Source organism: Anomaloglossus baeobatrachus, chromosome 1, assembly GCF_048569485.1.
Source record: "Anomaloglossus baeobatrachus isolate aAnoBae1 chromosome 1, aAnoBae1.hap1, whole genome shotgun sequence".
Taxonomy (NCBI): Eukaryota; Metazoa; Chordata; class Amphibia; order Anura; family Aromobatidae; genus Anomaloglossus; species Anomaloglossus baeobatrachus.
The window spans coordinates 72,970,356-72,985,093 of NC_134353.1; the positions used below are offsets into that span (position 1 = coordinate 72,970,356).

Here is a 14,738-nt window from a genome sequence, read left to right on the forward strand (position 1 = left end):
TCGAGTCGCATCACCCGGCACGGCCTGCCACCCTCCGGACAGTAGTGTGCAGCCGCATAGAAATACATGCATTTGCACGCTCTTTTCTGGAGAGCGGCAGGCCGTGCCAGGTTATGCGACTCGATTTAGGAATCAAATGAGCAATAAAATGAATTCTCTGTAAAAGTGTACCTAGCCTTTATTGCTGACCGTATGAATAGTACCACACACTGTGTGTAGCCTATATATCTGCCATGTGTGTTTTTTTATTTTTATATGTGTAAACCAGACCGTGATACGCCCCAATTTTAGGATTTGACTGATTGATCGTTGACGTGAAAATTAATCTAGTCCCCTAATGGCTTCATCCATCTTGTATCTATTCTTCATTGTTTCTTTCACCATCTTCTTCCTTTTTTCCCCCCTTTTTTTAGCAATGGAGGCTGATTCCTTACCTGGCCGCAGCGTACGTCTTAGACTACTTCTCCAAGAGCTTTTTTTTAAACTTGGTTGAGCTTCAGATCGGGATTCTTATGAAAGACCGGAGCCCAAGACAGGTGCGTACTATTATATACAGGTCATTACAATCGTGATTGTATATTCCTACATTCGGGGAAGTGGTCATGTGACTTTCCATGAAATCCTTCCTTTCCTGTTTGTGCTGTAGATTCCCCTCCCCTCTTTCTTCTTCCAAAAGTCAACTATTTTTCCACTATTATAGCCATACGAGGGCTTGCTTTTTTTTTTTTTGGAATCTACTGTAAATTTGGACGATACCATTAATTTCACCATGCAATGTACCGCATTTTCCAGCGTATGAGACAACTTTTTAACCCCTGAAAATCTTTTCAAAAGTCGGGGGTCGTCTTATACGTCGGGTGTCGTCTTATACGGCGTTGCACGGTGCCATCATGGCTTTACACACAATAAAAGATATTCTCACCTCTCCTCCGTGCCCGCGGTGCCTCCAGCTGTTGTTTGCAGTCCGCAGGCACACAGACCCCTCCGTGATAGCGTCTGGTGTACTGAGCAGGCTCTGCAGGATGTCGTCATGGCTTTACTACAGTTGAATGCTTTACGTTGCCACAAAGCATTCAACTACTGCAATAAAGCGCCGATAGTAGCAGCGGCCCTGTGTATTGGACGCTCTTTACTGCAGTTGAATGCTTTGTGGCGCCACATAGCATTCAACTGTAGTAAAGCCATGACGACATCCTGCAGCGGCCGCTCCGTTCACGCTATCACGGAGGGGTCTGTGTGTGGACTGCAAGAAGCAGCTGGAGGCACCGCGGGCACGGAGGAGAGGTGAGAATATCTTTTATTGTGTGTAAACAACAGCACATAGAGGGCAGAAGGGACCCAGCAGGAGGATGTTATTAAACAATGGAGACATTACTGCACAGGATATTACAGCAGGGGACATCAGTGTACAATTGAGACATTACAGTAGGGGTCATCACTATACAATGGTGACATTACAGCAGGGGACATCACTATACAATGGTGACATTACAGCAGGGGACATCACTATACAATGGTGACATTACAGCAGGGGACATCACTATACAATGAGGAGATTACAGCAGGGGACATCACTATACAATGAGGACATTACAGCAGGGGACATTACTATACAATGAGGACATTACAGCAGGGGACATCCGTATACAATGAGGACATTACAGCAGGGGACATTACTATACAATGAGGACATTACAGCAGGGGACATCAGTATACAATGAGGACATTACAGCAGGGGACATTACTATACAATGAGGACATTACAGCAGGGGACATCACTATATAATGAGGACATTACAGCAGGGGACATCAGTATACAATGAGGACATTACAACAGGGGACATCAGTATTCAATGGAGACATTACAGCAGGGGATATTACTATACAATGGGGACATTACAGCAGTAACAATGGGCTCATTACTGCCGGGGACATTACAGCAGGGGAAGTCACTAATCAATGGGCACATTACTCGGGTTGGCTTATACTTGAGTATACACGATATATCCCAAACTCTATATTTTAACTGGAAAAGTTGGGGCCATGTTATACGCCGGAAAATACGGTACTAAAAAAACTGAAGAAAAAAAATCTATGTGCTGTGAAATAGGGAAGAAAAATCATTTATCTGCACAGTAAATTAGGATTGTCATTGCTTTGATTAGCGGCGATCTTATCCAGGTCTAGGAGTCAAAACCAGCGTTTAGGAGTCAGCAGTGACACTTTGCTTAGGCAAGTACTTATAGCAATTGGCAGGGGCGTATCTACAATAGGGGCAAGGGTTACATTTGCACCCGGGCCCTGGAGTCTAGGGGGGGGCAAAAAGTTCCTTTTAGTTTATATGAAAATACCAATGCAATTAATGACTTGCAATAAGTGGGGGCCCCGGTGTAGCGTTTGCATTGGGGCCCAGGTGATGCCACAGGTAATTGGGAATCTGCCAATCGGCCCCCACCCTCCCGCACCCTTAAAGGGAACCTGTCACCAGTTTTTCGGCCTATAAGCTGCTGCCACCTCCACCGGGCTCTTATATACAGCAGTCTAACATACTGTATATAAGAGCCCAGGCCGCTGTGAGAACATAAAAAAACACTTTATAATACTCACCTAAAGGTTACACTGTGGTGGATTTGGGCCATATGGGCGTTTTCGTCCTCCGGTGCCGGCACCTCCTCTTTTGGCCATCTTCGTCCTCCTTCTGAAGCCTGTGTGCATGATGCGTCCTACGTCATATCATACACACTCTCCGGTCCCTCGCAGGCGCACTACAATGCTTTCATCAAAGCGCTTTCATCAAAGAGCGCCTGCGCAGGACCTGAATGCCGGCGTGTGTGGATGACGTAGGACGCCTCATGCACACATTTCAAAAGGATAAGGCACGTCTACCGAATTTCTAGTTACCACCAGGGTGCTCAGGTAGGTTTCCAAACCATATACAGTAGTAATATATACAAAGCACTTCTGAATTCAGTAAAATATGATTTTTTTTTATTATTTTATACTCAGTATAGTCAAGTCAGACGTTGCGGCCCAAACCTGGCCTTCATCAGTAACTACCTCCGGAGATGAATAGAGATATAGTTTCACTCTTTTCATTGGCAGTATTTGGAATGCTATTAAGAGAATTTCTGTGGTTTGCAGCCTGTCATTAGCAGTATCCACACAGCAGTGAAACTATATCTCTATTTATCTCAGGTGCTAGTTACTGATGAAGGCCATTTTTGGGCCGCAACGTCTGACTTGACTATACTGAGAATGAAATAATAAAAAATCATCATATTTTACTGAATTCAGGAGTGCCTTGTATATATTACTGGGTCATGCACACAGGCTTCTGAAGGAAGAAGACCAATATGGCCGAAAGAGGGCGTCGGTCTCGGAGAACGGCGCTACCCATCTGACTGTTGTGTACTGGAGCGACCTTCTAGGTGAGTATTATATAGTGATTTTTCTGTTCTACACAGCGGCCTGGGCTCTTATATACAGTATGTTAGAATGCTGTAAATAAGAGCCCGGTGGTGGTGGCCACAGCTTATAGGCCAAAAAAGTGGGGACAGGTTCCCTTTAAAACAGAATCCCCCATTAGTGTCCATTACCACTGTGAAGATCTTAAGTTGTGGGTTGTATTAATCACCTAGGCAGGTTAATGATGCAATAACTTTTATTTGCAATAGTCTTTATGCTCCTCCAGATGACGGATATCAATAACCGTCCTTAGGATAGTTCCTCAAATCCAGACGACGGATATCACGACCATAGCACACTTACCCAGCTCCAAGCTCTATAGTCCGTTCATGGGCACCAGGACCTGACCGCAACAACAGATATCCCCTCACCACGTCACAGCACCAACTCACTGATCAAATGTGTGACTTATTGTTCTCCCTTTCCAGAGATCAGCCCCATGGATGGGCAGAAGGGCTCATCACACTCACCCCCTTAGACACTTTTTTCAAGTAACTCCAAGTATGAAGGTTCCAGATGCCCAGTCTCTGGCCCTGCCTGCAGGATTGTGTAGAGAAGCCCCCTGCAGAGAGGAATAAAAGGGATTGCTTGCTCGTCAGTTTAAGGTACATAATTTGTAGGGGGAAGGGGTTGTAACAGTATGTCATCCTAGTTGGCCTCCATGGACTCTAATGTAATCAGGCCTGTAGTAGGGTTTATTGTCTTCCATCTGGTGGACAATGCAGAGAAGAATAAAAGACCTACAACCCCCACCAGATGGAAGACAGTGAACTCTACTGCAGGCCTGATTACATTAGAGTCCATTGAGGCCAACTAGGATGACATACAGTTACAACCCCTTCCCCCTACAAATTGTGTACCTTAAACTGACGAGCAAGCAGTCTTTAATAAAACACAACAATAACATCAACATAACTCACTCTCCGTGCTGTAGCAAGTCCGCTCTACGTCCATTGGGCCAATAGTCTTCAGTCCGTGGCCAGCTCCTCACAACCACATCTAACTTTTAAACAGAAAAAAAGGATAGCAGATGGACATCCAATAGCATGTAAAGGGCCACTCAAAATAGTATTACATGAGGAGAAGAAGAAACTGAGCTTTATATGGCCACACATAATTTAAGGATAGAGGGTGCAACTGTATTGTATATAAATTATTTCTTTGTCGCTCTATTGGGAGACCCAGACAATTGGGTGTATAGGCTATGCCTCCGGAGGCCGCACAAAGTATTACACTCAAAAGTGTTAAGCCCCTCCCCTTCTGCCTATACACCCCCGTGCTCCCACGGGCTCCTCTGTTTTTTGCTTTGTGCGAAGGAGGTCAGACACGCACGCACAGCTCCACAGCTTGGTCAGCAGCAGCTGCTGACCATGTCGGATGGAAGAAAAGTGGGCCCATATAGGGCCCCCAGCATGCTCCCTTCTCACCCCACTCTTGTCGGCGGTGTTGTTAAGGTTGAGGTATCCATTGCGGGTACGGAGGCTGGAGCCCACATGCTGTTTTCCTTCCCCATCCCCCTCAGGGTTCTGGTGGAAGTGGGATCCTATCGGTCTTCAGGCACTGAGGCCGTGCTTCATCCACAACTCCTGTGGAGCCTGCTGGATAGGAGCCGGGTATCGTTCAGGGACATGGCCCTGCTACTTGGAGGTACTCTGTGTCCCCGTGGGGACCGCGCACAGCAACACTCCAGCTTTGCTGGGTGTGCTAGTGCACCGGGGACCGCGGAGCTGACCGGGTTAATATGTGCCATTACACACTCAGCGTTGCTGAGTGTGTTTATGTATAGGGACTGCCGCATTGACCGCCGCTGCCTTGGAAATACTGCGGCGCGGCTGGGACTTGTAGTGCGCCGGGGACTTCCACGCTGGCCGCGCTTTTACGGCGGCCGCGTTTATTACTAGAGTCCCCGGCTTTTTGCGGCCTAGTTTCCTTCCTCCTGCCCATAGCCCTGACAGGCAGGGGAAGGGCGGGACGCTGCATAGAACGAGCAGCACTGAGGGCTGGAGCATGCTTTGCATACTCCACTCCCCTCACTGTGCACAGTGCAGGCACCAGTTCCCGCACTTTCTGGGTCACGCCCACGGCTCCCTCCTCTCCTCAGGACGCATTCCTGTCAGCTCCTCGAACGCTGCAGAGGGGGACAAAATCTGGGAGACCCAGGCAGGGACTCTGGTGGCCTCACAACCGCTTTAAGCGGGTGGTAAGCAGCACCTGTGGTGCTAGCCCCATTGTGCAGTAGTGTAACATTATATGTTTATTTTACACTGTATAGTGCACAGTTGATTTCTGGCTATATAGCCTATTGTGTTGCTCAGGGAAGATAATAGCATGGCGCCCACGAAAGGCAGGGGTGCCAAAACACAGGCTTATTATGTTGCCTGCGCCGCATGTACGACCCCGCTACCGGCAGGTTCCACTGACCCTCATTGTCTGCACTGTTCGGCCCCTGTGGCACTTGCTCAGCCAGAGCCTCTGCTAGGGGGGGCCCAGGGGGAGCCACCTGCTAACACTGTTCAGGTGACAGGGACGGAGTTTGCAAAACTCTCTGAGACTATGGCTAAGATACTAGAAGCCTTGCAGTCCAGGCCGGTATCTCAGCACAGGGACTCTGTTGATTCTTTGTTCCCGGGCCCACCTCAGCTGGACCAACAATGTCCTCCCGGGGTATCTCATGGATCCCAAGCTGAGGGTTCTGACACAGACCCCAGCCCCAGACCGACTAAGCGAGCTCGCTTAGATTTTCCCTCGACATCATCATATTGTTCAAGGTCTCAGCGAGGGGAATCGCTGGTCGATGACGCGGAAGTAGCTGATCAGGATTCTGATCCTGAGGCCGCTCTCAATCTTGATACTCCGGACGGGGACGCCATAGTGAACGACCTTATTGCGTCCATCAATCGTATGTTGGATATTTCTCCCTCAGCTCCTCCGGCGGAGGAGTCGGCTTCCCAGCAGGAGAAATACCGTTTCAGGTTTCCCAAGCGTACACCGAGTATGTTTCTGGACCACTCTGATTTCAGAGAGGCAGTCCAGAATCACCATGCTTGTCCAGATAAGCGTTTTTCTAAGCGCCTTAAGGATACACGTTACCCTTTCCCCCCTGACGTGGTCAAGGGCTGGACTCAGTGTCCCAAGGTGGATCCTCCAATCTCCAGACTGGCAGCTAGATCCATACTTGCAGTGGAAGATGGGGCTTCACTCAAAGATGCCACTGACAGGCAGATGGAGCTCTGGTTGAAATCCATCTATGAAGCTATCGGCGCTTCTTTTGCCCCAGCATTCGCAGCCGTATGGGCGCTACAAGCTATCTCAGCAGGTCAAGCGCAAATTGACGCAGCCACACGCACGTCCGCGCCACAGGTGGCGTCCATAACCACTCAGACGTCGGCATTTGCGTCTTACGCTATTAATGCTATCCTGGACTCTGCGAGCCGTACGGCGGTTGCAGCCGCCAATTCGGTGGTACTCCGCAGGGCCTTGTGGCTACGGGAATGGAAGGCAGATTCTGTTTCCAAAAAGCGCTTAACCAGTTTGCCAATTTCGGGCGAACGATTGTTTGGCGAGCGTTTAGATGAAATCATCAAACAATCCAAGGGAAAGGATACATCCTTACCCCAGCCCAAACCGAACATACCCCAACAGAGGAAGGGGCAGTCCAGGTTTCGGTTTTTTCGGAGCGCGGGCAGGTCCCAATTCTCCTCGTCCAAAAGGCCTCAGAAAGATCAAAGGAACTCTGATGCATGGCGGTCTAAGTCACGGCCTAAACAGACCACCGGAGGTGCCGCTACCAAAGCGGCTTCCTCATGACTTTCGGCATCCTCCCTCCGCATCCTCGGTCGGTGGCAGGCTCTCCCGCTTTTGCGACACCTGGCTGCCACGGGTAAAAGACCGTTGGGTGAGAGACATTCTGTCTCACGGTTACAAGATAGAGTTCACCTCTCGTCCCCCGACTCGATTCTTCAGGTCATCCCCGCCTCCCGAGTGAGCCGAGGCTCTTCTGCAGGCGCTGCTCATTCTGAAGGCAGAAGGAGTGGTGGTCCCTGTTCCTCTTCAGCAACAGGGCCACGGTTTTTACTCCAACTTGTTTGTGGTCCCAAAGAAGGACGGGTCTTTTCGACCTGTCCTGGACCTGAAACTTCTCAACAAACACGTAAAGACCAGGCGGTTCCGGATGGAATCCCTCCGCTCCGTCATCGCCTCAATGTCCCAGGGAGATTTCCTTGCATCGATCGATATCAAGGATGCTTATCTCCACGTACCGATTGCTCCAGAGCACCAGCGCTTCTTGCGCTTCGCCATAGGGAACAAACACCTGCAGTTCGTGGCACTGCCGTTCGGCCTGGCAACAGCCCCACGGGTTTTCACCAAGATTATGGCTACTGTAGTAGCGGTCCTCCACTCTCAGGGTCACTCGGTGATCCCGTACTTGGACGATCTGTTGATCAAGGCACCCTCTCTAGAGGCATGCCAACACAGCCTCGACGCTACCCTGGAGACTCTCCAGAGTTTCGGGTGGATCATCAATTTTCCAAAGTCAAATCTGACACCGGCCCAATCGCTGACATACCTTGGCATGGAGTTTCATACCCTCTCAGCGATAGTGAAGCTTCCGCTGATCAAGCAGCGGTCACTACAGACAGGGGTACAATCTCTCCTTCAAGGTCGGTCACACACCTTGAGACGCCTCATGCACTTCCTGGGGAAGATGGTGGCAGCAATGGAGGCAGTTCATTTCGCGCAGTTTCACCTGCGTCCTCTTCAATGGGACATCCTTCGCAAATGGGACAGGAAGCCGACGTCCCTCGACAGGAACGTCTCCCTCTCGCTGGAGACCAAAGCTTCCCTTCGGTGGTGGCTTCTTCCCACTTCATTATCGAAAGGGAAATCCTTCCTACCCCCATCCTGGGAGGTGGTCACGACGGACGCGAGTCTGTCAGGGTGGGGAGCGGTTTTTCTCCACCACAGGGCTCAGGGTACGTGGACCCAGCAAGAGTCCTCGCTTCAGATCAATGTTCTGGAAATACGGGCAGTGCATCTTGCCCTGAAAGCGTTCCAGCAGTGGCTGGAAGGCAAGCAGATCAGAATTCAGTCAGACAATTCCACAGCGGTGGCATACATCAACCACCAAGGCGGCACACGCAGTCGGCAAGCCTTCCAGGAAGTCCGGCGGATTCTACTGTGGGTGGAAGCCACGGCCTCCACCATATCCGCAGTTCACATTCCAGGCGTGGAAAACTGGGAAGCAGATTATCTCAGTCGCCAGGGCATGGACGCAGGGGAATGGTCCCTTCACCCGGACATGTTTCAGGAGATCTGTTGCCGCTGGGGGGTGCCGGACGTCGATCTCATGGCGTCCCGGCACAACAACAAGGTACCAGCGTTCCTGGCACGGTCTCAAGATCCCAGAGCTCTGGCGGCAGACGCCTTAGTTCAGGATTGGTCGCAGTTTCAGCTCCCTTATGTGTTTCCTCCGTTGGCACTGTTGCCCAGAGTGTTACGCAAGATCAGGGCCGACTGCCGCCGCGTCATCCTCGTCGCTCCAGACTGGCCGAGGCGGTCGTGGTACCCGGATCTGTGGCATCTCACGGTCGGCTAACCGTGGGCACTACCAGACCGACCAGACTTGCTATCTCAAGGGCCGTTTTTCCATCTGAATTCTGCGGCCCTCAACCTGACTGTGTGGCCATTGAGTCCTGGATCCTAGCGTCTTCAGGGTTATCTCAAGACGTCATTGCCACTATGAGACAAGCTAGGAAACCAACTTCCGCCAAGATCTACCACAGAACGTGGAAAATTTTCCTGTCGTGGTGCTCTGCTCAGGGTTTCTCTCCCTGGCCTTTTGCTTTGCCCACTTTTCTGTCCTTCCTTCAATCTGGACTGGAAAAGGGTTTGTCGCTCGGCTCCCTTAAGGGACAAGTCTCGGCGCTCTCTGTGTTTTTCCAGAAGCGCCTAGCCAGACTTCCACAGGTACGCACGTTCCTGCAGGGGGTTTGTCACATCGTCCCTCCTTACAAGCGGCCGTTAGAACCCTGGGATCTGAACAGGGTGCTGCTGGTTCTTCAGAAACCACCGTTTGAGCCAATGAAAGATATTTCTCTCGCACGCCTTTCACAGAAAGTGGTTTTCCTAGTAGCAATCACTTCACTTCGGAGAGTGTCGGAGCTCGCAGCTCTGTCATGCAAAGCCCCTTTCCTGGTGTTTCACCAGGACAAGGTGGTTCTGCGTCCGGTTCCGGAATTTCTCCCTAAGGTGGTATCCCCCTTTCATCTCAATCAGGATATCTCCTTACCTTCTTTTTGTCCTCATCCAGTTCACCAATGTGAAAAGGATTTGCACTTGTTAGATCTGGTGAGAGCACTCAGGTACTACATTTCTCGTACGGCGCCCCTGCGCCGCTCGGATGCACTCTTTGTCCTTGTCGCTGGCCAGCGTAAAGGGTCACAGGCTTCCAAATCAACCCTGGCTCGGTGGATCAAGGAGCCAATTATCGAAGCTTACCGTTCGGCTGGGCTTCCGGTTCCCTCAGGGCTGAAGGCCCATTCTACCAGAGCCGTGGGCGCGTCCTGGGCTTTGAGGCACCAGGCTACGGCTCAGCAGGTGTGTCAGGCGGCTACCTGGTCGAGCCTGCACACTTTCACGAAGCACTATCAGGTGCATACCTATGCTTCGGCGGATGCCAGCCTAGGTAGACGAGTCCTTCAGGCGGCGGTTGCCCACCTGTAGGAAGAAGCCGTTTTACGGCTCTTTTACGAGGTATTATTTTACCCACCCAGGGACTGCTTTTGGACGTCCCAATTGTCTGGGTCTCCCAATAGAGCGACAAAGAAGAAGGGAATTTTGTTTACTTACCGTAAATTCCTTTTCTTCTAGCTCTAATTGGGAGACCCAGCACCCGTCCCTGTTTTTTTGTGTACACATGTTGTTCATGTTGAATGGTTTCAGTTCTCCGATATTCCTTCGGATTGAAGTTACTTTAAACCAGTTTATAATTCTTTTTCCTCCTTCTTGCTTTTGCACCAAAACTGAGGAGCCCGTGGGAGCATGGGGGGTGTATAGGCAGAAGGGGAGGGGCTTAACACTTTTAGTGTAATACTTTGTGCGGCCTCCGGAGGCATAGCCTATACACCCAATTGTCTGGGTCTCCCAATTAGAGCTAGAAGAAAAGGAATTTACGGTAAGTAAACAAAATTCCCTTCTTCTTTGTCGCTCCATTGGGAGACCCAGACAATTGGGTGTATAGCTTCTGCCTCCGGAGGCCACACAAAGTATTACACTCAAAAGTGTAACCCCTCCCCTCTGCCTATACACCCTCCCGTGCCTCACGGGCTCCTCAGTTTTATGCTTTGTGTGGAAGGAGGCACACATCCACTCATGCACTTCCACTTTAGTCAGCAGCAGCTGCTGATGTTATCGGTTGGAAGAAAAGAGGGCTCCCATGGGGCCCCCGGCATGCTCCCTTCTCACCCCACTACGTCGGCGGTGCTGTTAAGGTTGAGGTACCCATTGCAGGTACGACGGCCGGAGCCTCATGCCGTATTTCCTTCACCATCCCTTAGGGGCTCTGGGAGAAGTGGGATCCTGAGCGGTCATCCAGGTACTGGGACCGTGCTCCCTCCGCAGCCCCTGTGTGGAATCTGCCGGACCGGAGTATTTTCTGCATCAGGGACCGGGCCCTGCATCTGTCAGGTACTCTGTGTCCCCATGGGGACGGTTCATGGAGCGCCTGGCACCCGGACGCTGCAAGGGCTGCTAGGCCGTGAAAGCCGGGGAACTTCCGCGCCGACCGCGCCTGTTTGTCGGCCGCGGTCATAACTTTAGTCCCCGGCTTCAGTTGCGGCCTACTTGAAAAATCTCGCCCCCGGACCTGTCTGTCAGGGTAGGGGCGGGACAGCCGACCGGACGCTGCCTGGGACACAGCGGCTGCTGATCCGTGAAAGCCGGGGGACTTCCGCGCCTGCTTGTCGGCCGCGGTCAGAAATTTAGTCCCCGGCTTCAGTTGCGGCCTACTGGCAAGACTCCCGCCCCCGGACCTGTCTGTCAGGGTAGGGGCGGGACAGCCGTCCTGACGTCGGCAGTGAGGGCCGGAGCATCCTGTATGCTTCCTCCCCCCTCTTTGATCACAATAGGGACCCCAGATTCCCGCACTTTTTCCTGGTGCCGCCCACCGCTCCACTCCCCCTCTGAGAGCTCCAGCAGCCATTTTTTTCAGACATTCTGCGCTGGAGAATCATCAGGAAAGAGCTCTTCACCGCTGGGAGACCTGGAGCAGGGAATCTGGAGGACACACACGCCGCTTTTTAGCGGTCGGTAAGCCACATCGGTCATCTGGTGCTGGTCCCCCATGGGTTACCTGAATAGAGACATATTATATATCTTTATATATATATATCTCGGTTCGGCCGGGCTGTATCCCTTATACCCTCTGTGATCACTCTCCTGGGACACAACAGCATGTCGTCCACAAGGAGCAAAAGCGCTAAGGCAAGGGGTTTCTTTGCGACCTGTACCTCTTGTGGGGCTATGTTGCCTGCGGGTTCCATACCCTCACTGTGAGCAATGCTCGACCCCTGTTACACTGACTCATCCGGGGCCGCGACCACTTGTGGGCCCCTCGGCTCAGGTAGACCCCCATGCTACCAATGTCCAGGCGGCAGGGACAGAGTTTGCAGTTTTTGCTGAGAAGCTCTCTGAGTCACTTTCACAATCCATGGCTAAGTCTATGGACAAATGGTCTGCCAAGCTGCTAGAAGCCTTGCAGTCCAGACCGGTCCTTACACAGACCCAGGACACTGTTGGATCGGCGCCTCCAGGTCCCTCTCGGTCCACGCCGCAGCGCGCTCCCGGGGTGGGCTCTATGTTTCACGTGGAGGACTCCTCCACGGACCACAGCCCCAGACCAGCTAAGCGGGCCCGCTTGGAATCCTCAGCTTCATCACGCTGCTCAGGTTCCCGGCTGGAGGACTCGCTGGAGGACGAGGCGGAGGTCGCAGCTCAGGCTCTGACCATGACGTTGCCCTCAACCTTGATACACCTGAAGGGGACGCATTAGTAAATAATCTTATCTCGTCCATCAACCTGGTGTTAGATCTATCTCCCCCGCCTCCACCTATAGAGGAGTTGGCTTCTCAGCAGGAGAAACACCAGTTTCGGTTCCCCAAACGTACACGGAGTGTGTTTTTTCGACCACTCTAATTTCAAGGATGCTGTCCAGAAACCCAGAGCGGTTCCGGACAAGCGCTTTACTAAGCGCCTTGCTGACACACGTACCCCTTCCCCTCTGAAGTCGTTAAGGGTTGGGCTCAGTGTCCCAAGGTGGATCCTCCAGTCTCTAGATTGGCGGCTAGATCTGTGGTATCGGTTGCAGATGGCTCATCGCTAAAAGATGCCACTGACAGGCAGATAGAGCTCCGGGTGAAATCCATCTATGAAGCCACGGGCGCGTCCTTTGCCCCGGCTTTTGCAGCCGTGTGGGCACTCCAAGCTATCTCGGCTTGTCTAACCGAGATTAATGCGGTCACACGTACTTCTGCTCCGCAGGTTGCGTTTTTGGACTTCTCAGGTGTCGGCGTTTTCTTCATACGCCATGAATGCAGTCCTTGACTCTGCTAGCCGTACAGCGGTGGCATCCGCTAATTCGGTGGCAAGTCCCAATCCTCTTCATCAAATAGGCCGGAGAAAGGTCAGAGGAACTCCTATGCGTGGCGGTCTAAGTCACGCCCCCAAAAGGCTGCCGGAGGCACTGCCTCCAAGGCGGCCTCCTCATGACTCTTGGCATCCCCGAACCGCATCCTCGGTCGGTGGCAGGCTCTCCCGCTTTTGCGACACCTGGTGGCCACATGTTCAAGACCGATGGGTGAGAGACATTCTGCCTCACGGTTACAGGATAGAGTTCACCTCTCGTCCTCCAACTCGTTTCTTCCCAACCTCTCCCCCCCCGGCTCGGGCCGACGCACTTCTTCAGGCAGTGGCCGCTCTGAAGACAGAAGGAGTTGTGATTCCCGTCCCCCCTCAGGAACAGGGGCGCGGCTTTTACTCCAACTTGTTCGTGGTGCCAAAGAAGGACGGTTCATTCCGTCCCGTTCTGGACCTCAAACTGCTCAACAGACATGTGAGAACCAGACTGTTCAGGATGGAGTCTCTCCGCTCGGTCATCGCTTCGATGTAACAGGGAGACTTTCTCGAATCGATCGACATCAAAGATGCTTATCTCCATGTGCCGATCGCACCCGAACATCAACGCTTCTGGCGTTTCGCCATAGGGGACGAACACCTTCAGTTCGTGGCATTGCCTTTCGGCTTGGCGACAGCCCCACGGGTTTTCACCAAAGTCATGGCATCCGTTGTGGCGGTCCTACACTTCCAAGGCCACTCGGTGATTCCCTACTTAGACGATCTCCTAGTCAGGGCACCGTCTCGGGAGGCGTGTCAACACAGCCTTACCGTCGCTCTGGAGACTCTCCAGCAGTTCGGGTGGATCATCAACTTTCCAAAATCCAAGTTGACACCGACCCAGTCAGACCTACCTCGGGATGGAGTTTCATACCCAGTCAGCGGTAGTCAAGCTACCACTGGACAAACAGCTTTCTCTGCAAGCAGGGGTGCAATCTCTTCTTCAGAGTCAGTCACACCCATTGAGGCGCCTCATGCACTTCCTAGGGAAGATGGTGGCAGCGATGGAGGCAGTGCCCTTCGCGCAACTTCATCTACGCCAACTCCAATGGGACATTCTCCACAAGTGGGACAAGAGATCGACTTCCCGCGACAAGAATGTCTCTCTTTTCCTGGCAACCAGGACGTCTCTTCAGTGGTGGCTTCTTCCCACTTCTCTATCGGGGGGAAAAATCCTTCCTGCCCCCAACCTGGGCTGTGGTCACCACGGACGCGAGCCTGTCAGGGTGGGGAGCAGTGTTTCTCCACCACAGGGCTCAGGGGACCTGGACTCCGAGGGAGTCTTCCCTTCAGATCAATGTTCTGGAGATAAGGGCAGTGTATCTAGCCCTATTGGCGTTCCATCAGTGGCTGGAGGGCAGGCAGATCCGTATCCAGCGGACAACGCCACTGCAGTCGCCTACATCAATCACCAGGGCGGCACTCGCAGTCGTCAAGCCTTCCAGGTAGTACGGCGAATTCTGCAGTGGGTGGAAGCCACAGCATCCACCATCTCCGCAGTTCACATACCGGGAGTAGAAAACTGGGAAGCAGATTTTCTCAGTCGTCAGGGCATGGACGCGGGGGAATGGTCTCTGCACCCAGAGGTGTTTCGAGAGATCTGT

General features: G+C 52.2%; 1 protein-coding gene across 3 annotated transcripts in view; it reads left to right on the forward strand.

Moving 5' to 3' along the window:
* ACOX3 (acyl-CoA oxidase 3, pristanoyl) overlaps positions 1–14,738 on the forward strand; it is a 197,277-nt gene that overhangs the window by 93,484 nt on the left and 89,055 nt on the right. For all 3 annotated transcript variants that reach the window (XM_075346850.1, XM_075346848.1, XM_075346849.1), the window contains exon 10: positions 414–536. In XM_075346850.1, coding sequence (XP_075202965.1) covers positions 414–536 — 123 coding nt within the window. The remainder of the gene's footprint in view (positions 1–413; positions 537–14,738) is intronic.